The 27,633-nt window shown below is 36.3% G+C and overlaps 1 protein-coding gene and 1 long non-coding RNA gene across 10 annotated transcripts in view; both read right to left on the bottom strand.

Moving 5' to 3' along the window:
- Window positions 1–415: 415 nt before the first annotated feature.
- Window positions 416–21,957, bottom strand: LOC147578595 (uncharacterized). The gene is made up of 3 exons (XR_015254317.1): window positions 21,141–21,957; window positions 18,245–18,317; window positions 416–475 (listed from the first exon to the last, which is right to left on the bottom strand). It is a non-coding gene; the product is annotated as an uncharacterized LOC147578595 (long non-coding RNA).
- A 2,290-nt stretch (window positions 21,958–24,247) lies between these two features.
- The window catches only part of PMS1 (PMS1 homolog 1, mismatch repair system component), a 99,603-nt gene continuing 96,217 nt past the window's right edge, over window positions 24,248–27,633 (bottom strand). For all 9 annotated transcript variants that reach the window (XM_086719127.1, XM_086719133.1, XM_086719131.1 and 6 more), the window contains one exon: window positions 24,248–24,476. In XM_086719127.1, coding sequence (XP_086575253.1) covers window positions 24,312–24,476 — 165 coding nt within the window. In that variant the 3' untranslated portion in view covers window positions 24,248–24,311. The remainder of the gene's footprint in view (window positions 24,477–27,633) is intronic.

Here is a 27,633-nt window from a genome sequence, read left to right as displayed (position 1 = left end):
ATATGTGCTGCTAAGATGTGCAGGAAAACTGATATCCTTCCTATTGTTGGTCTTCCCTACTGACTAAATTCAAACAAAAATTTTGGGTCATGAATAAAAGAGATAGCAAAAGTTGAACACCAAAGTATGGACTTTCCATGGCTGAACGAAGAAAAAGATAATTCTGATACCTATTACTTATAAATTGTGTTTATGTCCTACACATGTCTACTTTAACATTTTGAAAGCACTCACTTTTAATAGTGACAGTACATACCAGTTGACATATTGAATCCAAAGCTTTAAGGAAAAAATAAAGAAAAGCTTTTTGAGAAATTTCTAACTATGCAACTATCATGTAGCAAGTATTTCAGATTTTGCATTAAAAAAAAGACTTTTTAGATTAGAAAGGCAGGAATTACTAAGAATTTTCTGGTGGTTTTCTGAATTCTTCATTTGTAATTATACCAAACTTCTTAATTCTCATATTAAGTCTCTGAAAATGAATAAAATATTTTATAAGTTTAAGAAACTGTAGTTACATTGGAAACAAAAGATAACTAAAGACAATATTCCTAGTAATAATTCTCAGGAAAAACAACAGATAAAATAATTAAGAACAGTATTTAGAATAGTCAGATATCTATATGATATGTAGAGAATAGTAAAGAAATATACAATTTTCACAGATTAAGATGAATATAATCTCTTAGACTTCAAAGAATCATAAAGATGGAAAATTTGGCCTACCATGTATTAAAATTTCTCATATTGCAATAATTATAAAAAGTTTAGATCTGATAACAAAATAGACTCAACAACGCTAACCAAAAATAATAACAACTCATTTATTGGGCATATAGTATGAGTTAATCAATGTGTTAAATGGTATATATGTCTTATTCATATTTACATTTGATTTAATGACATATTTAGCTCTTGAAAAAAATTTATTATCTCCATTTTATGGATAAAAAAAGCGCAGAGGTTAAGTAATTTAATCAAGGGCATAGAGCTAATATGCTTGAGTGCATAATAATTTAGCATATGATCTAGGCATTTCAGGTAAACATGAATTATTGAGACAAATGGCTAACATTTTAGAAAAGAAAAGTAGATATCCATGTCATTTCTCATACCAAATGAATTTTCATAAAGATTTTCATTAATAATGTAAAAGTAGCAGAAAAAAATAATAATATACATTTATATAATTTTTAATTGTGATTATTTTTGTTAGAATACCAAGGGAAAAAAATTTTAAAAAGCCTCTACAATATTTGATTACATAAAACCCTAAAACATCTCTGTGGCAAAATATACTACCATCAAGTTAAATACAAATAATAAACCGGTAATATTATTTTCAACAAAATAGAACAAAGTTTTACTCTCTCCAGCAGAGTAGTTTTATAAATAATAAAACTACTGGTACTCTAAATAGAAAAAGAAATTGGTAAAAAACAGAACAGGGCATTCACAAAAGAAGACACAGAATGCTCAATTAACATACAAAAATATTTCATATTCACTAGTAATCAATAAAATGCATACTAAAATAACAGCAAGATATTTTACTTGCCTGATGAGCAAAGATAACTGGCATTGGCAAAGGTGTGGTAAAATCTCCACTGACAATTACTGCTGATGTGAGAGTTAACTACTACCATCTTTTCTGGGAGTAAATGTGGTAACGTATAAAACATCTTTTTAAAATAGTCATATTCTTAGGTGTAAAAATTGCACATCTTACAAATTTATCCTAAGCAAATAAATAGGCACATATTTTTATAAAAAAAGTTTGTGGGCTGCATTGTTTATAATGGAGAGAAATAACTGGAAGCAAACAAAAATGCAACAATTCGATATTGTTTAAATAAGTTCACACAAATCTATATGATATACTATGCTATGATTTAAATGGTAACACAAATCTTTACTGATATGGTAAACACATATTTACTGAACTGGTAACTGAAATGGCAACACATATTTACTGATACGACAATGTGTTCATGATTACTGATCAGGGAAGCAAGACATAGACCCCCATGTTTAATATTATTTTAATTTCATGAATGCTGTCTATGTGCATAAAAAAAAAAAAAAAAAGACCTTTTAAAAGAACAGAAATTGGGCCTGGGTAGGAATTTAGGTAACCTTTTCCCTTTTGGTTTTGAATTTTTCACCTTCTCTAAAATGAATAGCAACACTTACACAAATTAATTTAAAAAACAAACAGGAGGTAAAAAGGAGAGAAGCAAATACAGATAATGCTTTTATAATAACAGGTTATAAAGGAGAGAGAGAATGAAGGTAATAGACAATGGGGTAATAGATGAATAAAAAAGAGAGACAGTAGATTCACAGATACCAGGGTTGAGAAAGAGCAATAGCCAAACAAAGGAAAACACACAGCTTGGACCATAGAAAAAAAATATTTCAAAATTATTATACAAATAGGTTTGAATCCATGGTCAAAGACCCTTGAACAATTATAGATAAAAAAAAGAGTGGATGCAAAAAATCCACTTATTACCCTATTTCTGACAATATAGTTACCAATGATCTCAATAAAAATAATAATGTCATGGCTCAGGAAACATATGACTTAATATTTTCCAAGAATCTATATGAAGGACAGAAATGAACATAAAACAGAATGATTAAGCTCATTCATATGAAAGTACTTTGTAAACTGCTCAGATTTACAGCAGTGATACTACTAATCTGTAAAAACTGAGTCTTTGAAGTCAGCCCAGAATGAGAACTGATTTATGAAAACTATCGAGGCAATGTAAGAAACTTTTTAGATACGCTTAGAGCAGGAAGTGAACAAAAAAGACCTGTTTATTTCAAATGATATGTAACTCTGAGGAAGTTGACCTAGATAAAACAACACAGATAAGCTTCTGCTCTGCTTCCTTTTCCTTGCCGTATTAAAAAAAAATTCAAATTGGAAAAGGTGGAACAATTATGCAAAACTGACACTGTAGATACAATGTAGCTACATTACAGGATCCTATAAATTCTTTGAATTAAAAGTCTCCAAGTGGAGTACCTGGGTGGCTCAGTCGGTTGTGTCTGACTCTTGGTCTCAGCTCAGGTCTTGATCTCAGGGGTTGTGATTCAAGCCCTGAACTGGGGCCCACAGTGGGCATGGAGCCTACTTAAAAAAAAAAAAAAAAAAAAGACAAAGGAAAAAGAAAAAGTCTCCAAGGAAATCCCAGATCATCCTGACATGAAAAATAGGTGATGATAATACACTGGCAGCTCAGAAGATCTTTAACCCTTCAGAAGCAGGGATATATACACACACACACACACACACACACACACATATATATCCATGCCCCAGTTCTCGACAAAGAAAAATCAGTAAATGGTATCCTCTAGAACTAATGTAACTTTCATGTACATGGGCACACTGAATCATGGTCTATGAGAAGAATATCCAAATTTCTTGGAATTATATGTCTGAGGTCTAAAGGGAAGTCTCCATTCCTTGCAGTGAGAAATAGTTTCAAGCACTCGCAAGAAGCTAGACAGACATGAAGAAAATGAAGAAAAGATGAAATCTGTTCTTCTTCTACCAGCAGTTAAAATGTTTCCCAAAATTAAAGGTACTAGATGACGTATATCACTCTGCAATTAAACAGAGCTAAGGTGTGTACCTGACCTCCACTAGAAAGTGGTCCTAATGCTCCATTCCCTCCATCAGTTCCTATCTTTATTTCCTCCTATCCTGCTGGATCCTATGTCTATCGTATTCTGTTAATGATTCCCTCTCTTCTGTACTTTTACACATTCTTCTCTATGCCTCTTTCCTAATATATAAACATGTTCAAGGGTGTGTTTGTTTTTTTTTTTTTTTAGTATATTTAAAACAAAAATTCTCACTTGGCTTCGTGTCCTACTTTGGCTAACACACTCTATCCTCATTATATTATGCTTCAGGTGTACACTCTTCTTTTCTCATAAACTTGTCAACCCTCTAAAATAAGATATACATTCTTTCTGGTCTACTGAAAGTACTCCTGCTAAGTTCACCAATGGTCTCTAACCTATTAAAACTAAAGGATATTCTGCAATCCTTGTCTTATTTGACCTCTCCTGAGCATTTAATACTGACTTTACCCTTCTTCCTGAAGTTATCATTTCCCTTGGCTTTTGGGATGACTGTTGCTTGATCTCCCCTGCCTCTGCAACATTTTTTTTTTTTTGGTTGCCTCATCTCAACAATATAGATGGGCTCATCCTGTTCCTTAAATATTAGTGTTGCTCAGGATTCCATTCTTATTTTCTAAATAAATGTATAAATAAATGTAGTTCTAAATTTTCTTCCTCTCAGTATGCTCTTTGAATAACTTATCTACACCAGAGGCTTCACTTACGCAATTATTTCAAGTCTGCATTTTCAGCTACATCCTCTGCTCCAAGTCATAAACATGGTTTACTAAATATCTAAATGTGCATGGTCCCTAGGCACTTAATGGGGATAAAACCAAAACAAAACCAGAGTGTAACTTTCAAATGAGTACAAAACAAACAAACAAAAACCTTCCACTGGAACCAAAAGTAAAAACATCCACAATCACAGTAAAACATTTTAACATCCTCTTTCAGTACTCAATATCTAACAAAAAAACAAAAGTTCATGCATGTTTGTGTTAACACAATTAACAAGCCTCAGCTGATCTAATGAAAGGGTGTGTGTAGTGTGTGTGTATGTGTGTGTGTGTGTATAAATCCGCACTCAACAAATGGATGTTCTTTTCAAGAACATTTGTAACAGATTTATTTTCTAAAGCTGTAATAATTAAAAACTGTGTATTAACTCTAAGACAAACAAAACCAATGAAATAGAATAGGGAATTCAAAAATCAGTGGAGGTAGGATATGCCTCAGTAATAAATATCATTAGGATAACTGAAAACTGATAATCTGTATGATAAAAAATATTTGAATACATACAAAATAAATTCTAGATGAACTCAATTCTTAAGTGTGGCAATGTTGAACTTTAGCTGAACCCCGTGTTCTCTGAAAGGAGTGGTAGTTGAAAAATCCCTCCACTTTTTTTGTGTTTCCAGAACCAATTAACTACAAAAGATCACTCTGTTCTAACTTATTGCTAGATATGACCCACTTCTACCCTTCCTCAGTGACTATAACTTCCTTGTTTACCTGCCTTTATAAAATTCAGGTCCCCTTCTTTTGAGATGTTCCTAATGAATGTTGTCACTCCTGCAATACCCTCAATAAAATCATCTTTTTAATTTCTGGTGACTCTAATAAGTATGAAAAACAAAGTAGAAGAACTGTTGAAAGAAAACATGAGAGAAAATCTTGTTAACACTGGGGCAAGTAAGAATTTCCTGACTGACGTGGATAAACTTCAAAAATACCGTTCAAGTGAAAAAGGTTGCAGAAAAAACTCTGCATTTATATATTATATAAAGTTTAAAAAGTCTGTGTGCATGTGTGTAATTAGTGATACAAAACTATGTGATAAAAATTTAAACTATGGACAAAAAGGATACATATCAACTTTAGAATAGTTATTACCTGTTGTGAGAGAGGGAAGTGAATAGCATGGGAGGGGAGCAAGTTTTGCTGGATATATATCTTCCTCTTTTTTTAAATATGAAACTTATTGTCAAATTGGTTTCCATACAACACCCAGTGCTCGTCCCAACAGGTTCCCTCCTCAATGCCCATCACCCACTTTCCCCTCCCTCTCGCCCCCCATCAACTCTCAGTTTATTCTCTGTTTTTAAGAGTCTCTTATGGTTTGCCTCCCTCCCTCCCTCCCTCTCTTTTTTTTTTCCTTCCCCTCCCCCATGGCTTAAAGTTTCTCAGGATCCACATAAGAGTGAAAACATATGGTATCTGTCTTTCTCTGTATGACTTATTTCACTTAGCATAACACTCTCCAGTCCCATCCACATTGCTACAAAAGGCCATATTTCATTCTTTCTCATTGCCACGTAGTACTCCATTGTGTATATAAACCACAATTTCTTTATCCATTCATCAGTTGATGGACATTTAGGCTCTTTCCATAATTTGGCTATTGTTGAGAGTGCTGCTATAAACATTGGGGTACAAGTGCCCCTATGCATCAGCACTCCTGTATCCCTTGGGTAAATTCCTAGCAGTGCTATTGCTGGGTCATAGGGTAGGTCTATTTTTAATTTTTTGAGGAACCTCCACACTGTTTTCCAGAGTAGCTGTAGCAGTCTGCAGTCCCACCAACAGTGCAAGACGGTTCCTGTTTCTCCACATCCTTGCCAGCATCTACAGTCTCCTGATTTGTTCGTTTTAGCCACTCTGACTGGCGTGAGGTGGTATCTGAGTGTGGTTTTGATTTGTATTTCCCTGATGAGGAGTGATGTTGAGCATCTGTTCCTGTGCCTGTTGGCCATCTGGATGTCTACTTTAGAGAAGTGTCTATTCATGTCTTCTGCCCATTTCTTCACTGGATTATTTGGTTTTTGGGTGTGGAGTTTGGTGAGCTCTTTATAGATTTTGGATACTAGCCCTCTGTCTGATATATCATTTGCAAATATCTTTTTTTGATTCCCAAACCAGACAGAGACCAAGCAAAAAAAGAGAACTACAGGCCAATATCCCTGATGAATATGGATGCAAAAATTCTCAACAAGATACTAGCAAATCAAATTCAATAGCATATAAAAAGAATTATTCACCATGATCAAGTGGGATTCATTCCTGGGCTGCAGGGCTGGTTCCATATTCGCAAATCAATCAATGTGATACATCACATTAATAAAAGAAAAGATAAGAACCATATGATCTTGTCATTGATGCAGAAAAAGCATTTGACAAAATTCAGCATCCTTTCTTAATAAAAACCCTCGAGGAAGTCGGGATAGAAGGAACATACTGAAACATCATAAAAGCCATTTATGAAAAGCCCAAAGCTAGTATCATCCTCAATGGGGAAAAACTGAGAACTTTCCCCCTGAGATCAGGAACATGACAGGGATGTCCACTCTCACCGCTGCCGTTTAATGTAGTGTTGGAAGTTCTAGCATCAGCAATCAGAAAACAAAATGAAATCAAAGGCATCAAATTTGGCAAAGATGAAGTCAAGCTTTCACTTTTTGCAGATGACATGATATTATACATAGAAAACCCGACAGGCTCCACCAAAAGTCTGCTAGAACTGATACATGAATTCAGCAAAGTCGCAGGATACAAAATAATGTACAGAAATCAGTTGCATTCTTATATGCTAATAATGAAGCAACAGAAAGACAAATAAAGAAACTGATCCCATTCACAATTGCACCAAGAATCATAAACTACCTGGGAATAAACCTAACCAAAGAGGTAAAAGATCTGTATGCTGAAAACTATAGAAAGCTTATGAAGGAAATTGAAGAAGATATAAAGAAATGGAAAAACATTCTGTGCTCATGGATTGCAAGAATAAATATTGTTAAAATGCCAATACTACCCAAAGCAATCTACACGTTCAATGCAATCCCTATCAAGCATTCTTCTCGAGGCTAGAACAAGCAGTCCTAAAATTTGTATGAAACCACAGAAGACCCTGAATAGCCAAAGTAATACTGAAGAAGAAGACCAAAGCGGGAGGCATCACAATCCCAGGCTTTAGCCTCTACTACAAAGCTGTAATCATCAAGACAGCATGGTATCAGCACAAAAACAGACACATAGACCAATGGAATAGAACAGAGACTCCAGAACTGAACCCACAAAAGTATGGGCAACTAATCTTTGACAAAGCAGGAAAGAATATCCAATGGAAAAAAGACAATCTCTTTAACAAATGGTGCTGGGAGAACTGGACAGCAACATGCAGAAGAATGAAACCAGACCACTTTCTTACACCATTCACAAAAACAAACTCAAAATGGATGAAGGACCTGAATGTGAGACAGGAAACCATAGAAACCCTAGAGGAGAAAGCAGGAAAAAGCCTCTCTGACCTCAGCCACAGCAATTTCTTAACTTGACACATCTCCAAAGGCAAGGGAATTAAAACCAAAAATGTACTGGGACCTCATGAAGATAAAAAGCTTCTGCACTGCAAAGGAAACCATCAACAAAACTATATCTTCCTTTTAAAAAGGATTTACAGAAGAGACACCTGGGTGGCTCAGTCAGCTGAGCGGCTCACCTTTGGCTCAAGTCATGATGTCACAGTTCTGAGTCTGACCCCTGCATTGGGCTCTGCGCTGACAGCACGGAGCCCGCTTTGTATCCTCTGCCCCTGACCTCTCTGCACCTCCCACGCTCTCTCTCTCTCTCAAAATTAAATAAACCTTTTTTTTAAAAAGGGTTTACAGGGAGTCTGGGTGGCTCAGTCGGGTAAGCGTCCGACTTGGTTAAGCATCCGACTTCAGCTCAGGTCATGACCTCGTGGTTTGTGAGTTCGAGCCCCGCGTTGGGCTCTGTGCTGACAGCTCAGAACCTGGAGCCTGCTTCAGATTCTGTGTCTCTCCATCTCTCGGCCCCTCCCCTGCTCATGCTCTGTGTCTCTCTGTCTCTCAATAATAAATAAACGTTGAAAAATAATTTAAAAAGTTAAAAAAAAAAGGATTTACAGCAAAGTTTCAAATAGCTAAGGAATTTTGTTAAAACACAGAATTGTGATTCAATAGGTTGGGAATGGGGGGGTAGGCTGAGATTCTGCATTTCTAATAAACTCCCAGGTGATATGTTAATGCTGCTAGGCCAAGGACCACACTTTAGATCCTTGAATTTAAAGAAAATAGGGCTAACTTGATTAAACCTAAATGGTGAGCATAAAAGTCTATTATATTCTGGTATGTTTGAATTAACTCATAAATAAATATGAAGTTGAAGAGAACTTCTGGCAGCCTCCTTGAGGCACCACAACGCAGTAGTAAATAATCCCTGTGTCAACTGTATATACATACATTTAAGGCTGTTCTCATTTTGTGACACAGACAATATGTTTACAAATACACAAACACATAAAAAAAGGAGATTACCTGAGATTCTAAAAAAATGTCAGGAGAGTAGCTTAAATTCTTATAACACTAATTATTAATAAAATCATTAATATGTTATTAATAATTAATTAGTGGTAAAATTTTACTTTCTTTTCATTTAGTTACTAAAGTTGACAAATTTCTTAGTTAATTTAATCCTAACCTCTTCATCTGTCATTGATGAGATACTCCTGAGGGACTCTTTTTGAGGTGTCCTTACACTATTAAAAAAATGGAATAGCATTAATTCAGATTAACATTTAGAATATAATAATTCAGATTAATTTGTAAAGTGACATAAGTAAATGACTTCACTAAAATCTCTGCTTAATAATTGTATATTTTCTGTACTTGAAGATGTGGGTTTAGGAAATTTACATCAATTGATTAAGACGATCATTAAGCATAGAGTATAAAGTCTCTGAAGGCCAGAGCTTTGGTGTGGTTTTTTCTCTATTTCTTAGCATCTAAAACACTCCTGGTATATAAAAGCCCTTAACAAATAACTGTAAAATAAATAAATAAATTTCATTTAGTGATTCCAGTGTACCAGGATGTTTTAAAGCCTCTAAAGATAAAAACAAGGGGCGCCTGGGTGGCGCAGTCGGTTAAGCGTCCGACTTCAGCCAGGTCACGATCTCGCGCTCCGTGAGTTCGAGCCCCGCGTCGGGCTCTGGGCTGATGGCTCAGAGCCTGGAGCCTGTTTCCGATTCTGTGTCTCCCTCTCTCTCTGCCCCTCCCCCGTTCATGCTCTGTCTCTCTCTGTCCCCAAAATAAATAAACGTTGAAAAAAAAAAAATTTAAAAAAAAAAAAAAAAAAAAAAAAAAAAAAAAAAAAAAAAAAAAGATAAAAACAAAATATGGCTTGTCCTTCAGGTGTCAAAATTTGGTGGGGATGATGGACACATAATTTTTATCTTATATATTATAAAATTATACATGTAAACAATATTGACGTATTTAGAAACCTATATATTTTTATACAGTAGAAAAAAAAGGAAGGTCATGTAAAAAAGGAGGAAATATATATTCAGAGAGAGGAACTATATATAAAGAAGTGTATAATGTGAAAATAGGTGAGGTGGCAAGGATGGTAAAATAGGTACAAGATGCTATGAAAACATAATAAGGAGAGAATGCTCAATTTGCTCAAGAAGATCAAGAATTAATTCTCAAGAATTAACATTAATTTTGAGTGTTGTAGGATAAATCAAAGTTTGATGGGTGACTCTGAACTGACCTGGGATAGAGTAGAGCAGGAGGTAACAGGTAGCAGAAAGTTGGGAGACAGATATTCTAAAGAGAGGAATGTGTAGAAAAGCAGGAAAACCAACGAGTATTTTAGAAAATGTCAAGCAATTTAGCATGTCAAAACTTGGGGTAGAAGAGAAAAAAATGATTGGAAATGAACTGAAAATATAGAAGCCAGGCTATGACGTGCTTGATACATCATACTAAGAATTTTGATTTATAACAATGATTATAAGCAAGAAGAATGGTTTGATTAGATTTGTATTTGAGAGTCTTTGGTAGCAACAGGAAATATGAATAAGTAGGTAGGACTAAAGAAAAAAAGAGGTCTTTCAATATGGTTGAGGCCAAAAGTGATTAGAGTTTGGACTAGGACAGTAGTTTTGATGAGTGAAGCAATTCAAGAGCTTTTTGGAGGTAGAACGGACAAGATGATCATGGAGATGTTAAAACAGCTGCCATATTCCTGACTTGGGAGATTGAACGCAGTGTGCAATAGTGATTATATGTATACAGATGCATGTGTGCTAAAAGCATATATATATACATAAGACAAAACATGTGAACAGAGAAGTGTGTGGGCACACAAAAAAGATGGAGAAGACAACATATAAAATGAAGTATATATAATGTGTATGTGAAAGAAAAGATGGAAACAGATGGAAAAATATGTTTGTGGGGATGCCTCTTTTTTTTTTCTTTTTAAGCAGTCCTCATTTTCACTTCAAGTCACCTAAAAGCTGTACTTACAATTCAGGCAATGTCTAGTTCTCTAAATGAGTTAACATATATAAAGGGCTTGGAGTGCCTGGGAGGATCAGTCGGTTGAGCGTCTAACTTCAGCTCAGGTCATGATCTCACGGTTTGTGAGTTTGAGCCCCACATGAGGCTCACTGCTGTCAGTGCAGAGTCCGCTTTGGATCTTCTGTCCCCCTCTCTCTGTGCCCCTTCCCTGCTTGTGCTCTAAAATAAATAAATCTTAAAAAAGAAAACATATACAAAGGGCTTAGAATAGTATCTAGTAAATATAAGTTTTGAATTAATTTTAACTATTTTATTATTACCCTGAACCCTTGGAGAGCTTTAGTCCCTACTCTCACTTTTCTACTTCATTCCATTCTGAGTTCAAAAGATTTGGTACAATCTCTAGGTTACATGTAACTTTTAAATTCTTCAACACTGTCACCCAATTAAAGCATTTTGTTGAAATAAAGATGATCTGCTTATGCAAAACAAGGAGAAGCTGGAAGAAGAGCTTTCATGAATTGTTGATTTGCTCCCGGAAATATATAAAACTTATGCACCCCAAGTAGGTTATTACAGTGACAGTGGTTTCAGATCTGGCTTAGAAAGATACTTTATGTCATTGAGAGTTGATGCAATCTGTTTCTAAAATGGAGTTATCAGTAAGAGAAGAATTTGAGAAGAAAAAGATAAAGAAATTCAATACATTTCCAGAGATGCTTGAAATGTACCTTCAAAATGTTCTTCTTTTCTTTGAAGAGTTAGGAATAATCAGACCAAAAATATCCATATAGTACAGCAAACTTCAATGAAAATATAAATTATTTTTAACTACACAGGAGCTCTCTTTCATTAGCTTAGTAGAAAATTAACTGTAAATTCATACTATCAAATTATTGTCAGCATCTAATCATTAATGGTTTCTGACTCTAAGATACTGTCATGATGAGTTACTTACCAAAAATGATATACATTTGTTATACTTTGGTGCACAGTGAAAGATTAAGCATTTTTAAAATACTTTTTAAAAAAAGGAAGGAAGGAAGGAAGGAAGGAAGGAAGGAAGGAAGGAAGGAAGGAAGGAAGGAAGGAAGGAGGCAGGGGCAAGGCAAACAGGCAAAAAATAAATAAAATGCTTTGGTTTTTAACTGTTATATTCCCTTAAGAAATAGGACAAAAGAACAAGGGATGTGAACTCATATTCACTGAGTATCTACCATGTCCTAGGTATTGTACTAGTTGCTTTACATTTCCCTTATTTTGTCTTTACAAAACTTGGCAAAGTAAATTATTTTCCCTATACAACACAGAGGATGCACATAGAAGTTGAATAGTCTACAGTAACAGAGCTAATAAAAGATACAGCTGGAATTTAAACCTGAAGCTTTCCAACTCAAAGGCCCACATTCTACACTACTGGTGATTCATAAATATAGGACATATATGTCTTATATTTGAATAAAAGTTATCGGTTTTAAAGAAATTTGTGTATTTCACTGACATATCATGTGCTTCTTTTGAACAACCATCTTCACTTATAGTTTCTGTTTCTTCCTCCTTTGGGGAAAAGAAAAATGCATATTAGGATCAGGCTTAACATGTATATGAGAGTATGCAATTCTCTCCCAAAATGTATATCCCTAAATTGCCTGAAATTCAATTATTTATAGAGATTAATTTCAGGGCAACTGATTCATTTTAAAATCCAAATATCCTAGTCATCCACACCATAGTTTTTCTCCCGTTATGATAGAATGTATCTTTATATCATTCACATTGATACAAGTCCCTTTCAATCTAATTCTTTTTAACAATTGGCCAAGATCAACCAAATTAAGACAGTAACTATAATTGGTAGTTGGGAAAGAAAAGAACAAACAAGAGGTGATCTGGAAATATTCAGGCCTCTGTAGAATTCAGGAGAAAGTACAGAGACTACAATAAGAATATGGAGCCCAGAAAGGCTATAGAGAAGGATAATAAAATATACATTTCCCCCAGGCAAAACATCAGAAATTTGCTATTATGAAAATCAAGGTAAATTAAATGAATTTAAAGCATCTTTTTGTCCATGTGCACCATGAACTCGACATTCTTGTTAAGTATGGTTTGATCATCATCCAGAGTCACTAATGAACACATTTTACTGGCAAATATTAGAACTGAAAAATGAAGGGGTTCCTGGCTGGCTCAGTCAGAAGAGCATGCAACTCTTGACCTCGGGTCATGAGCTCAAGCTCCACATGGGGTATAGAGATTACTAAAAAAATAAAATAAAATAAAGTTTTGAAAAAAAAAAAGAATCATTTAGAACTGAAAAATACAAAATAAAAATATATGCCTTAAAATTTACTTTGATTGAATTTAAGTTTTGAATAATGTATTTTTATACCTCAAGAATGTCAAATTCTTCAAGCTCTTCTAAAGAAACTTCTTCTATGTTGAATGAACACAATGAACATGAGATTACTAAGACACTTAAGATATAATGTAAATGGAATTTTGCAGTGTGATTTTTTTCAACTAACCTCCTCATCTCTATTCTTATCCATTCCAATTCATTTTCAACATGTTTTAAATTAATATTCTTTTTTTTTCAACATTTTTTTTTTAATTTTTTTTTATTTTTTATTTTTGGGACAGAGAGAGGCAGAGCATGAACAGGGGAGGGGCAGAGAGAGAGAGGGAGACACAGAATTGGAAGCAGGCTCCAGGCTCCGAGCCATCAGCCCAGAGCCTGATGCGGGGCTCGAACTCACGGACCGCGAGATCGTGACCTGGCTGAAGTCGGACGCTTAACCAACTGCGCCACCCAGGCGCCCCTTAAATTAATATTCTTAACACACAGTTCTGATTATGTTACTTCCCTGCTTAAAAATTTTTAGCTGCTCTTACTAAAGTTGAAAATATTTAGCCTGATATTCAAGGCCCTTCAAAATTTGCTTCCAAATGAACCTCTAATCTTATTTCCTAGGACTCTCCTTTGGATGGGGACTAAGAATAGTATTGGTTTGTCAATACCTCCAGACTTGAAATTAAAGGGAGAGTGTGCTAAATAAAATGTCATCATTCAAATATACAGATAATTATAGATTGCTTTGTGGGTTAGGCACCATGCTAGGTGATAAAGATAGGCAGAGATAAAATTATACCCAAGAAAAATTACAATACTAAGTGACTTTAATACTAAGTATACTAAGCATTAAATAAATGGCAAACAAAATAAGTGCTAGGGTTTAGAGTTTACCTCACTGTTTTGGAAAACACACACACACACACACACACACACACACACACACAGAGGAGATTTTGGCCAGCTGAAGGATGTCCAGGCACTGGGATTAATTATTAGTGCAGAGTCCTATAAGGTATGGGTGAGGAGGAGAAAGGGAAGAACTTTGGCAGTGATCAAACAAGACAGGTTCCCTCCAACCCGAGGCCTCTTCCTTTCTTCCTATTGACTCTGGCTGTGCTCTCCACCCAGAGAGCATTTTCATCTTGTCTTTTCTGTATTCTTTCACTTTCTTTTTCCTTTACTATTTAATTTGAATGTCTTCATCTATGTTAATGGTTTTGATCTCATTTTATTTGTTCTTTAATGGTAATCATTGCAAGTCCTTTTTGGAAATAAACAGTGTTCAAGTCACCTTTTCTTTCCTGTTCCAATTTTTTTTCCTTTAAAAAACAAACAAACCAATTAAAAAATGGGCAGGGTATCTGAACAGACATTTTTCCAAAGAAGACATACAGATGCTCACGTGTACATGAAAAGATGCTCAACACCATTAATCATCAGGGAAATGCAAATAAAAACCACAATGAGATATCACCTCACACCTATTAGAATAGCTGTTGTCAAAAAGACAAGAAATAACAAGTGTAGGCAAGGATGTGGAGAGAAGGGGACCCTTGTGCACTGCTGATGGGAATGTAAATTGGTACAACCACATGCAAACAGTATAGAGATTCCTCAAAAAATTAAAAATATAATTACCATATGGTCCAACAATCCCTATACTGGGTATATATCCCCTCAAAAATAAAACTCTTATTTGAAAAGATATATGCACCCCCATGTTCACTGTAGCATTATTTACCAAGCCAAAATATGTAAGCAACCTAAGTGTCTACTAATGAATGAATGGATAAAAAAATTGTGGTTTATATATATAATGGAATATTATTTAGCCATAAAAAACATTTGTAACATTTGGCAGTTGTAATAACATGGACGGACCTAGAAGGTATTATGCTAAGTGAAATAAGTCAGAGAATGATAAATACCATATGATCTCTTATATGTGGAATCTAAAAAACTAATAGGTACAGATTGCAAATTGGTGGTTGTAGAGGCTAGGGGTGGGGAGTTGGAAAAATGGGTGAACTGCTTTTTTAAAATTTAAATAAATGGAATAAAAATTATGTTAAAAGTATACTCAACATAATATAACCCATGATGAAAGAATGTGAAAATATTTCATTAAAAGTGAGAAGTGGGGGGGCGCCTGGGTGGCGCAGTCGGTTAAGCGTCCGACTTCAGCCAGGTCACGATCTCGCGGTCCGTGAGTTCGAGCCCCGCATCAGGCTCTGGGCTGATGGCTCAGAGCCTGGAGCCTGTTTCCGATTCTGTGTCTCCCTCTCTCTCTGCCCCTCCCCCGTTCATGCTCTGTCTCTCTCTGTCCCAAAAATAAATAAACGTTAAAAAAAAATAAATAAAAATAAAAATAAAAGTGAGAAGTGGGAAAAAATAAAGCAAACAAAAAACCATGCCAACAAGATAAATTCCCAGGCCCACAGCCCAGCTGTGCAATTTTCTTTGTGAAGCTGATCACCCTTACTGATGTGATTTTCATTTATTCTGAACTTCCCTGCATTTTTATTCCTCTCATTCAAAAATATTGATTCTAATAGAGTTATTTGTGGACTATTCTCTTTTAATAGACCAAATCTTCCTAAAGGCAGAGATTATGTTTTATTTAATTTTGAATCCCTCTGGGTCTTGAATTCCCTAAGGTGCTTTATGACAGATGTCTGATGAAAATGGAGTGAATAAATTTAAAATGTCACTAAAATCATTCTTTATGAAAGTGGTAAAGTGCCCAAAGGAGATTCCTTTAAGAAACTATTGTGGAGAGCAATATATAGACAAATCATAGCATGAATCAAAGAAAAAAGAAAAGTTAATATTCAGTAAACAATATTAATCTTTTTCTCACTCATAGTTTGATCCCATGGATAGGTGACAACATGGACAGGTGAAAATGGAAAATTCTCATGATATGTGGAAGAGCTGAAAATCAGATATTTAAATAATCCTCAAAAGTAGTATTATCTCCAATCTCAAAAGCATGATCATAAAACATAAATATAAATTCTTTAATGCTAGAACATTTTTATGAGAAGAAATTAAAATGCCAGATATTTCATAAATAAATTTATATTAAAAAAGACTACAATATTTTGTATGAAAATTTCAGATGAATTTGCAACTCCTATATTGATCATTTTCTGAAAGATCAACAGAACATTTTAATAAGTCTCCTCAAACTGGCATAATGTAAGTGTTCTGTCTCTGTATAATAAACCACTTCAGGGGCGCTTGGGTGGCTCAGTCGTCTAAGTGTCTGACTTAGGCTCAGGTCAGGATCTCACATTTCATGAGTTCCAGTCCCGCGCGGGCTCTGTGCTGACAGCTCAGTCTGGAGCCTGCTTCAGATTTTGTGTCTCCCTGTCTTTCTGCCCCTCCCCTGCTCGCACTCTGTCTCTCTCTCCCTCAAAATAAATAAACATTAAAAAAAAATTTAAAAACCACCTCAAAACTTAGTGGTTTAACAATTTATCTTTTGTGGTTCTGAGGGCTGAAGAGCTCAGCTGGGCAGTTCTCACTGGGGGTGTTTCATATAGTTGTAAACAGATGATAGCTGAGGCTAGAGACATCTGAAGGCATCTTCCCTCAATGTCTGACACCTGAGCTTAGGATGGTTCAACAACTGGGAAAAAAGTAGTCAAGCATCTTTTCTCCACCTGGCTAGCTTGTGTTTTCTAAAACAGACTCAAAGTAGAAAGAATGACTTCTTCTGAGTTCCCCAGGGAAGCTGTTTCAAGCGAGCCTGCAGGAAAGCTACGAAGCTTCTATGACTTCGTCTTAGAAGGCATATAGTGTCACTTATAATCTAATGGCCAAAGTAATCATAAACTAGCTCAGATTCAAAGAAGTGGAGGAACATTCTTCACCTCTTAAGAGGTGATGGGGGCCATTTTGGAACCAGCTACCTCAGTAACATTTCTGAGAATATAGAAGTCCAACTTCTTAAATAAAGAATGATGTCCCATAAGAAAATCTAAATCCAACTTCCCAATGGAAATTGAGAATAGAGAACCATAAACAGAGTCATAATTCTGATTATTTGATTTTCAGTATATGTTTGTATTAAAAAATGTATCTGTATTCTATTTCAAGAATCTAGCATTTAGCCAAAGGATTATATGCACTCTTATTAACCCAGTGCACATAAATTGTGTTAACAAATAGAAATGTGAGAAATGCAGAATATCAGATCCTACTCTAGACTATCTGAGCCAGTAGAAATGTGAAAATATCAGATCCTACTCCAGAACTACTGAATCAGACATGAATTTTAGGAAGATGTCCAAAAGATTCAAATGCACAGTAAAGTTTTGAGAAGTATTGACTTGGGGCCATACTCTTACACTAGTATATACAGGGCATTGTTAAACTTCTCATCTGAAGAAATCTAGAAAATATGAAGTATCCTTCTTCCAACTTTGGAAGCAGAGAAGTATTGTACATTCAATTTTGGTTTTAAGTGGAAAAAGTAGCTACAATCTGATTGTGCCTATAAAAAATCTTTGACAAATTAGAAACTACATGTATGGAGGGGAATCTTACTTTTTATGTGGGACATCAAGGATCGTCACTATGTATGTGGGAAAATGTTTGATCTATGATAGTTCTTTTTATGTAATTAGGGAAGCTAAGGAGACAGATCCAAAAAAGTGCAAGGAACTTAAAAATGGGTAATAAGGAACTTATGTACATTTAGCTATTTATATATAAAGACACACAGAAATGTTTTTTGATATTATTATTAGTGAATTACTTAAAATATATTTTGGGGCAGAATAGGATCATTGTCCTGCAAGTTAACTTGCTGTTATTTATTAACATCTTTAGATAAAATGAAAGCAAATTTAAAACCAAAAATGTCTTTTAAAGGAATAAACGTTTGAAAACATACCATTTTCTTCCAAAAATATATTCAATCCATTCACAATTTCTTGCTTGCTTAACTCATCACTCATTTCTATGATCTAAATTATAAAACATAAAATGCCTATGAGAGAGTTCTTCAAAATCAAATCAGTTCAGCATTAAATATAATTTTAAATTTGACAACTATTATTTTGTTTTGCTAATCATCTGAACGTAAATTTTCTAGGAAATTATATTTGAATTATTGAAGTCCTTTATAAGTAAAACTATTTCATTTAAGGAACAACTAGAAACTTTAGGTTGATTTCCAAAAGGCCCCAGCTACAAGCCTAGATTACAACTTAAACACCTGATCTAATGATTTTTTTAAAAAGGGGGGTGCCTGGGTGGCTCATTTGGTTAAGCATCCGACTTTGGTTCAGGTCATGATCTCACAGCTCGTGAGTTTTAGTCCCTGCATCAGGCTCTGTGCTGACAGCTTAGAGCCTGGAGCCTGCCTCGGATTCTGTGTCTCCCCCTCTCTCTTTCCCTCCCCTGCTCCCATTCTTTCTTTTGCTCTCAAAAATAAATAAAACATTAAAATTTTTTTTTTTCATTTTTAAAAAGATACTGAATGATTTTCCTAGTCCGTGAGAAACTCAGAACGATTAGCTGAAATTACTCTGACTTCTTAGTGTAGGAAGGAAAGCCAAAGGAGCCTCCATTCTTCTAGTAATGTTATCACCATAAATTAGCCAAATGAGGAGAGACTTCTTTTCCACTTTAATTCTATTATGGCATCATCCCATGTGGGGGCAAACTGAAAACCCCCACAAGGCTATGAGGGCCTCAATACCTGTCAAATAGACTCTGTTAGCCTCCACAGAACCTTTATCTCTTTTCATTTGATCACTCACATTGTCTGAATTCTGAAGTAGCCCGCTAACTTGCTCTATCTGGTTTTAACTTGGCTAAAGTCTTCTGAACCTTACTGTGTACTTACCTGCATTGAAATTTAATGGATTTTCACAACACTTATGATAAAATTTCCCAAATCCTTAGAGGCCTCAGACCCTTTATGATCAAGGTACTGCCTATTATTCTAATCAAATCTCCATTTACTCAAGATCCAATGATGTAGAATTCCTTGCATTCATCAATGCACTGGCACATGCTGTACCGTCTGCCTGAAATACCCTTCTTTTCTTTCTTCTCCCAGCTAATTCTTTATCAAGGCTCAGCTTACTAGTTTCTCCAAGTTGAAGTGGGTGCCCCTTTAAACTCCTGTAGTATATACTACATATCCTCCTAACATTCATCATATTAGATTGCAATAGTTTTTCTCCTCTAGAGGGCAAAGAATGTCTTCTCTTTTCAGCACTGAGCATGACACTTGGTAAATGTTATTGAAAAAACAAGGAAATGAATATACGATTAGAGACGGAGGAATTTGTTGAGTGATTTCTAGTCCACTTTGAGTAGGGTGGAAGAAATCTATTCCACTCACCCCTGCCACTGATTAATTTAAAATATTTTATGGAAAAAGTGGGCTAGTTCAGAGGTACTTAAATATGGTCAATAGTAACACAGGGATTAACTCAATTAAGTAACTGCAACAAGGTTATTCCAGGTCCTGCTAATGAACATTCAAGACAACATAGAAAGAAACAAAATCATAGAATGTTAGAAATGATTGTGTACTTGGGGGTCAAGTTCAACATCTTTACTACAGAGATGAAAAAATAAGGAGCTAAAAGGAATGAACTTGAGATTGTTGGGAGAGCTCTGATATAGGATAGGGTAGTGGTTCCAATTTGTGTGGCTCAAATTTGATAACCACTGGGACAGGAGTTTAAAAACTAGAAAAAGTATCCTTACATGAATCTGTAGTGGCTTAAGGAGTAATAAAAAGTGTAATAAAAAATAAGCAGAGAAAATAATCTCAAGGCAATAGTGGTGAGAGTTAAGTGGTGTGTTGTTAGTATTACTGGAAACAGTAAAGGTTTAGAATATTAAAAAATTTTTAAGTTTAGGTTGAGATCAACCAACAGATCTAGACCAAGGTAACAGTTAATTCTTAATTATTGATGCTTATGATAGGAAGTAATTAACAATATCAAATCAGTTTTTATTTGGCTTTGCAGTACAAATTTATTTTTTCTTTCACTACTTACCTTTCTTTGTTTTGTTTATGGTAATGACATTTGAGGTAGAACTAGTACAGTACTAGATCATTTAATTATTTGTCTGCAAAATTGGGTTGGATTAGGCCACCTCAAAGATTTATTTATTTATTAACTATGAATCCACCAACACTGGTTTGCCATAGTCAATCTAGAATGCTCCAATTCCAAGAATAAGTCTAATTCATTTAAATACCTTAATATTATTGGTATTTTAATTTGCCCGGCAACTTTGGTTTTTAAGTTAGTGGGTCAAAATTTGGGGGCCCAATAAATAGGTCATATTTACATTTTTACTTAAGAAATGCAGGCTGCTGGTGAGATAGTTGGCAATTTCTAGCCAGAAAATGTGCATAAGATCACAGAGAATCAAATAGCCAGTGAAAATAACAACAAAAACCTGTCCATCTGAATTAGGGCCTAACATTTTTCAGGTTAAACTAAACGTCGTAGGCACTGCCGGACCACGCGTGGCTACCCTCAAAGCAAAAGGGCCAAGCAAGGGAGGCCTGCAAGCCTCGCCTCTGCATGGCTTTGGCGTCACTTTTGCGCTCCAGCTCTGGGTGGGATCTTAAACTAAGCCCTTGGGTCTCAAGAGCACTTTAAGAATTCACTCCCTGAGGGTCGTCCCTCTCCGCGGCCAAACCGCAAGCTAGTGAGAAAAATGGGCCATTTGGGGTGGGCCTTTCTTTCTCTCTAGATCTCCTCCCCTTGCCCGTAATGCCTAGCGCCAGCTGACCAAAATGCATCAGCCGTTACCTCCATCCTGGGAGCCAGGGCTTGGCCGTCGCTGCCACCCGCTCCCGCCATTTTGTCCGGTGGTGCCAAGGCAGCCGCAAGGGCTTGTGGGGGATGGGGAAGGAAGCCCGGCAGTGCGTTGGGGCGGGGCTTCCGCAGACTCCTAAGATGCCCAGAGAAGGGGCCTCTTCTGGACCAACCCGGATCCCACCCACCAGACTCGCTGAGAAAGCGTTGCAGCCCAAAGGTGATGTAGCATTCCTTACAGCAGCGCCAGGAAATGTTTTATAGTTTTCATTTTACCCCTTATGTTTTTGTTGTCCCTAATGACTCTTGAGGGCCATTTCTCATGGCAGGATGTGTAATAGTGGTAGGATTAGAGTCTCAATAGTACTTACAATCTTAAATTTGTTGTGAAGATTAAATGAGATCATACAAGGTAAGTGCATAGTGTATCTAGCAAATAGGTAATAAATACCTGCCGTCATTACTACTAGTCTCATCGGGCATGACCCATAACTGCAAAGAAAAAGCTTTGTTTTAGAGGCCATTGTAGGACCTGTTGCAACAACTGACTGTTATCAGCTACAAAATGAGTACTAAATTTTGCTTACATACATGTGCTGGTACAAATGTATGATGCAAATTTCATCTTTTATGTCTCTGTAGGCTTCTCTCTTTCTTCAATTTACCCAGTGTTTTAAAAAGGATTACTACCGGGGCACCTGGGTGGCTCAGTCGGTTGAGCGTCCGACTTCTGCTCAGGTCATGATCTCACAGTCCGTGAGTTCGAGCCCTGCGTCAGGCTCTGTGCTGACAGCTCAGAGCCTAGAGCCTGTTTCAGATTCTGTGTCTCCCTCTCTCTCTCTGAACCTTCCCCTGTTCATGCTCTCTCTCTGTCTCAAAGGTCAATAAAGGTTAAAAATTTTTAAAAAAAAAATTAAAAAAAAAAAAAAAAAAAAAAGGATTACTACCAGAAATGTCTCCTAGAGAGGGGCCCCAAACTTTGAAAGGAGGTAATGGAAAAAATATATACTATTTAGGTTATGGGTAAGAGGACTGTGCTAGCAGGAAAAAAGGACTGTCTACAGGTAGATTTCTAGGGTATCACAATTTGTACCCAGGTAGATTTCTAGGGTATCACAATTTGTACCTCTTAACACAAGGGTCTTAAGAATTTAAAACTTCTTGGGGCACCTGGGTGGCTCAGTCGGTTGAGCAGCCGACTTCGGCTCAGGTCATGATCTTACGGTTTGTGAGTTGGAGCCCCGCGTCGGGCTCTGTGCTGACAGCTCAGAGCCTGGAGCCTGTTTCGGATTCTGTGTCTCCCTCTCTCTCTGACCCTCCCCTGTTCATGCTCTGTCTCTCCCTGTCTCAAAAACAAATAAAAGGTTAAAAAAAAAATTTAGAATAAAACATGAGGCAAGGTCTTTGTGATCTTTGCTTAGAAAAATAATTTAAAAAAAAATTTAAAACTTTTTGGGGCGCCTGGGTGGCTCCATTGGTTAAGCGTCTGACTTCAGCTCAGGTCATGATCTTACGGTTTGTGAGTTGGAGCCCCACACCTGGCTCTGTGCTGACGCTCAGAGCCTGGAGCCTGCTTTTAGTTGTGTCTCCTCTCGCTCTGCCCCTCCATGCTCACACTCTCTCTCAAAAAAAATAAAAATTAAAAAAAAGTTTTTTAGGGGCACCTGGGTGGCTCAGTCGGTTGAGCGTCCAACTTCGGCTCAGGTCATTATCTCATGGTCTGTGAGTTCGAGGCCCATGTCGGGCTCTGTGCCAACAGCTGGGAGCATGGAGCCTGGAGCCTGTTTCGGATTCTGTGTCTCCCTCTCTCGCTGACCCACCCCATTCATGCTCTCTGTCTCAAAAAAATAAACGTTAAAAAAAATTAAAAAAAAATTTAAACTTGAGATGATATGGAATACGGAGATCATGTATCCAGTATAGAACATTTTACTTTATAAAACGAATTTTTTGCAAATTAAGTGTTTTGGTGCACTGGGGGATCTAGTTTTTGAAAGGCCACAAACACAATGAATGTTAACCTAAATTTTGTTAAATCTCTGGATCTTCCCATGTTCTCTGACAAATGTTGACCCCAAAACCCAATAATTTCCATTTAAGAGACAGCAATTTCTAAACTGTTACCCCAAAATAAAGGTAAATGGCAGGATTTTGAAAGCTAAACTTCTTTTCCTCTAAACTTCATTTTCTCACTTTCTCCCACTCCGTCTCCCCATCATACTTTAAACAACATTGATAACTTCTGTCAGATATGCCAGCTCAGTCTGTGTGATTTCTCTCTGCATGGCACTGACCCAGTGTAAAAGTCCACTCAGGCTGCCATAACAAAATACCATTAGACTGGTGGCTTAAAAGCACAACATTTATTTTCTCACAGTTCTAGAGGCTAGAAGTCCAAGGTCAAGGTGTCAGCATGGTTTGTGGTGAGATCTCTATTACTGGATCATGAAGGGCCACCTTCTCACTGTATCTTCACATGGGGGTTGGTAGGAGAAAAGGAGAGGGTGAGCAAAAGCTCTGGTGTCTCTTCTTATAAGGGCACTAATCCTACCATGAGGGCCCTTACTCAGGACTTCATCTAAACCTAATTACCTCCTAAAAGACCCTATTTCCAAATACCATCACACTAGGGGTTAGGACTTCAACATATAAATTTTAGGGACATGATTTAGTCCACAGCCCTTAGTAAATCAACCACCCAAGAATACTAGGTATTTGGAGTTTGGGGTTTACAACCAATAATTATTATGACAGCTGGTTCTTCAGAATAAAATGAACAGTCAATGTTAGTTTATTTAAGTTTTCCAGTTTTTGAATCCTTTTTCAACGTTTATTTATTTTTGGGACAGAGAGAGACAGAGCATGAACGGGGGAGGGGCAGAGAGAGAGGGAGACACAGAATCGGAAACAGGCTCCAGGCTCCAAGCCATCAGCCCAGAGCCTGATGCGGGGCTCGAACTCACAGACCGCGAGATGGTGACCTGGCTGAAGTCGGACGCTTAACCGACTGCGCCACCCAGGCGCCCCGAATCCTTTTTCAATATGCAAGTCAGTAAATCCTCACTTATAAAATAACCATTTAATACATGATAATACAAAGATGGTTTAAAACTGACTCGTTTTATTATCAATTTTAATAGGAACAAATTTCTTAAACATATTTAATTAGGTAGCTTCTGGAATATGGATTAAATGATGAAAAAATGGGCGACCATGAACACACCCTTTAATTTCATTTCCAAATTCGTGCTTCATTCTGTACATAATGTCTTGGATATCCTCTTTTGACAAGTACATCGGCAACTGTCTAGATAGACGCACTGCTTCTCCCTGTGAAGAGAAAGCCATACATTTTACCATGATACACCCTGAAGCAGAAAACCTGTTATTTCTGGCAAGAGAGAAGGCAGAAAATTGATATTCTTTTTATTACTCATTTACTCACATATGAAGCACAAATTATGTTAGTCATTATTGTAGGTTCTACACACAGAGAAGAATAAGACAAACAACATCCTTGTTCTTGTGAAATTTATATTCTATTCTAGTGCAGAGAAACAAAACATAAAAAGACAAAGAAAATTTCAGTAAGTAATAGTGTGCAAAATTAAACTAGGCAACAAGATAGAGAGTGATTGTGTGGTTAGGGAAAGCTTCTTCAAGGTGACATTTAAGTTTCAATTTAAATAAGAAATAATGCAAAGATCATAGGGTAAGAAAAGGATTTCAGGCAGAAGTAACAGAAAGAACTGAATGGTCACTGTGGGTGTAGCATAGTTACTAAGTAGAAAAGGGAAACAAGAAAGGGAGTTAAGTAGGGGCCAGATCACCCTTTAGGACAGGATGAATGCACAGGGAAATAACCAGGGGGTTTTAAAGCAAGAGCCTAATATTTGCTTCACATTTTAAAACAATCAGTTTTGCTGTTGTGTGAAGTATGGTTTGAGGCAGGTCAAGAAGAGAAGCAGTCTTGCAGGCAATTACTACAGTCCTGGTGAGTCTTTGACAAGGGTGATAGCAGTGGAGATGGAAGGAGGTTTAAAGACTCCTGACACGAGCAGGAGGTAGAGTCAAGACTTGCTGGTGGACTAGTTATGATGGATATAGACCCAAGGATAATGTCTGCATTTTCAGTATGGTGATGCTGTTTTCTGAGATAGGAAAAACTGAGCGTTTAGGGGTAAATAGTATTAGCAAAGCTAGCTTCTTTTAAGATTTATTTAAAAAAAAATTCTTGTACTTCAAAGAACTTGAGCGTAAGGGTGCCTGGGTAGCTCAGCTGGTTAAGCGTCCAACTTCAGCTCAGGTCATGATCTCAAGGTTCATGGGTTTGAGCCCTGAGTCTGGCTGGCAGTTTGGAGCGTGGAGCCTGCTTTGGATTCTGTGTCTCCCTCTTCTCTCTGCCCCTCCTCATCTCACACTCTTTCTCTCTCTCTCAAAAATAAACATTAAAAACTTTTTTTCAAAGAAGGTGAGCCTAATATTATTCTCTGCAACCACACACCCTCTTCCCTTTATCTTTCCAACCATCCTACTCCTCTCTAACTAAACCGATTCTTTTCTTTAATTTGACCTGTAATCTCCTCAATCCCTCCTTAATTTTCTGCCTCACCAGCACCTTTCTTATCTTTCCCTACTTAAGGTCCTGAATAGTTAGTGAGACATTAAGGATATTATCTCCAGCTTCCTGCATTCATTTTTGATTCCTACTAGAACCTAATTCATCTTTAGGTTCCTCTAGGAACCATATTTATTCCTCTAGGACATAACACAGTTTCTTGTATATACACTATGGGTTCAAATTTGCTCATTCACCCCCTTGTTCTACATATTCATCTTGCTAATTGCTACAGCTGGATAAATTGTACCAAGCACTGTTAGAAAATTTCCAAACTGTCCTGGCTGGATCCAATACCAGTGTTAGCTCTTATGAGTCCTCAATGCCATTTGGACATCTTATTCTTCTCTAATCAACCTTCTCTTATAGTACCTACAACTCTTATTTTCAGATATTCTCTACTACACTCAAATCCCCAATGCCTCCCCAGCCTCTTCACTCTCAGCAGATAACTTTTCCTACTCCTTTCCCACATGGATCACATACATCACTTCTCTCAAGTTTACCTCAAAATATTTTTACTTTCATTTTCCCTCTCTTCTGCTCTTAAGAGAACAGTTTCTCCTTTCTAAAGCTTATATCTTTTATCCCATCTTCCTTCCTGCCTCTTTTGGAACATCCGCTCTCCAATCTTTTATGTCAGTCTTTCCCATCAACAACACAGAAACACAGACAAGCTAATCTCTCTTTTTTTAACACCATGTGACTTGCAGCCTACACTTTTTCACCACTGCTCTGCTGTTCGGCCATTGGCAAGTCTTCTCCTGACTATTTCTCTATTATTATTGCTATCTAGCAGCCATACCTGATGGTCTTCTAGTAACTATTACCCTATAGAGAATATGATACTAATTACTCATTTTTAAATTTCTTTCGTTCCTTCACTTTTATATGTACCTCTGTTTGGTTTTTCCTTTATTCTCCTATCTTTTATTTCTGATTCATCTTATTCAGCTTGACCTTAAATGGAAATATGCCTGTAGATCTTATGGAAGTTCTTTTTTTCCCAGGCTCTCTTCCTTAACAATCAATCCACAATTGCCTTAATGTAATGAGAAGTATAATATTAGTAAAAATATTTATATCTAAATATCCAACCATTTTTGTTATTTTTGAAATCGTATTTCTTTCCGCATGGTTCGTCAATACCCAAAACATGCCCCTCAACTCCTTCAACCTTCGTTTAAGTTTATACTACCTCTTTCGTTAGAAAAGATTCCTTTGAAGCCATTAGAAACTATCCGTGTTAAATTGCTCCCACAATAGGCTAGGAAGTTCCACAAGGCAAAGCTCTTGAAAGACTCACTGAATACTATTGAATACAATCTTCAGAAAGGGTAAAAAGTAGACTTTCCAAAAAGTCTGACCCTCAGAATGCAATGGGCACACACCATGGTAAGAGTCTGACCAAAAATGGCCCATTTTTTTTAAAAGGGAGAAAACAGATTTTATTTACATTCAGGTTTGTTTTTAAAATACCAAACCTAAGGGATAGAACTTCAAACACAATCACTATTGTTTTCCCACCATTATCATATACTTGAACATTTAAAACTTTATAAGCTTCTTCCATCCTCTATTACTTTAGAATTCATTTTTTAACCCACTGTTATATTTCTTATTTGTGGTAAATATTCCTAGAAAACTAAAATTTCCATTTATTCAATAATCTACATCTTTCACTCACTCTCCCTTTTTGCTCTTGAAGAGATCAGGGCTTAAAATCCTTTATAGACAGGTATTTGGTGTAAAAGTGGAGAAATTTTGAATCCTTTCTTAAAAATCAGAAAAACTACTCCAAACAAAAAACAAAAACAAACAAACAAAAAACCTCAGAAAAACCATCACTATAAAGGGTGTCCTTCATAG

Source organism: Puma concolor, chromosome C1 (assembly GCF_028749965.1).
Source record: "Puma concolor isolate L17-30 chromosome C1, mPumCon1.1.hap2, whole genome shotgun sequence".
NCBI lineage: Eukaryota > Metazoa > Chordata > Mammalia > Carnivora > Felidae > Puma > Puma concolor.
Note: the sequence above shows the minus strand (reverse complement) of the source record. Positions and strands in the feature narration are given on the sequence as shown.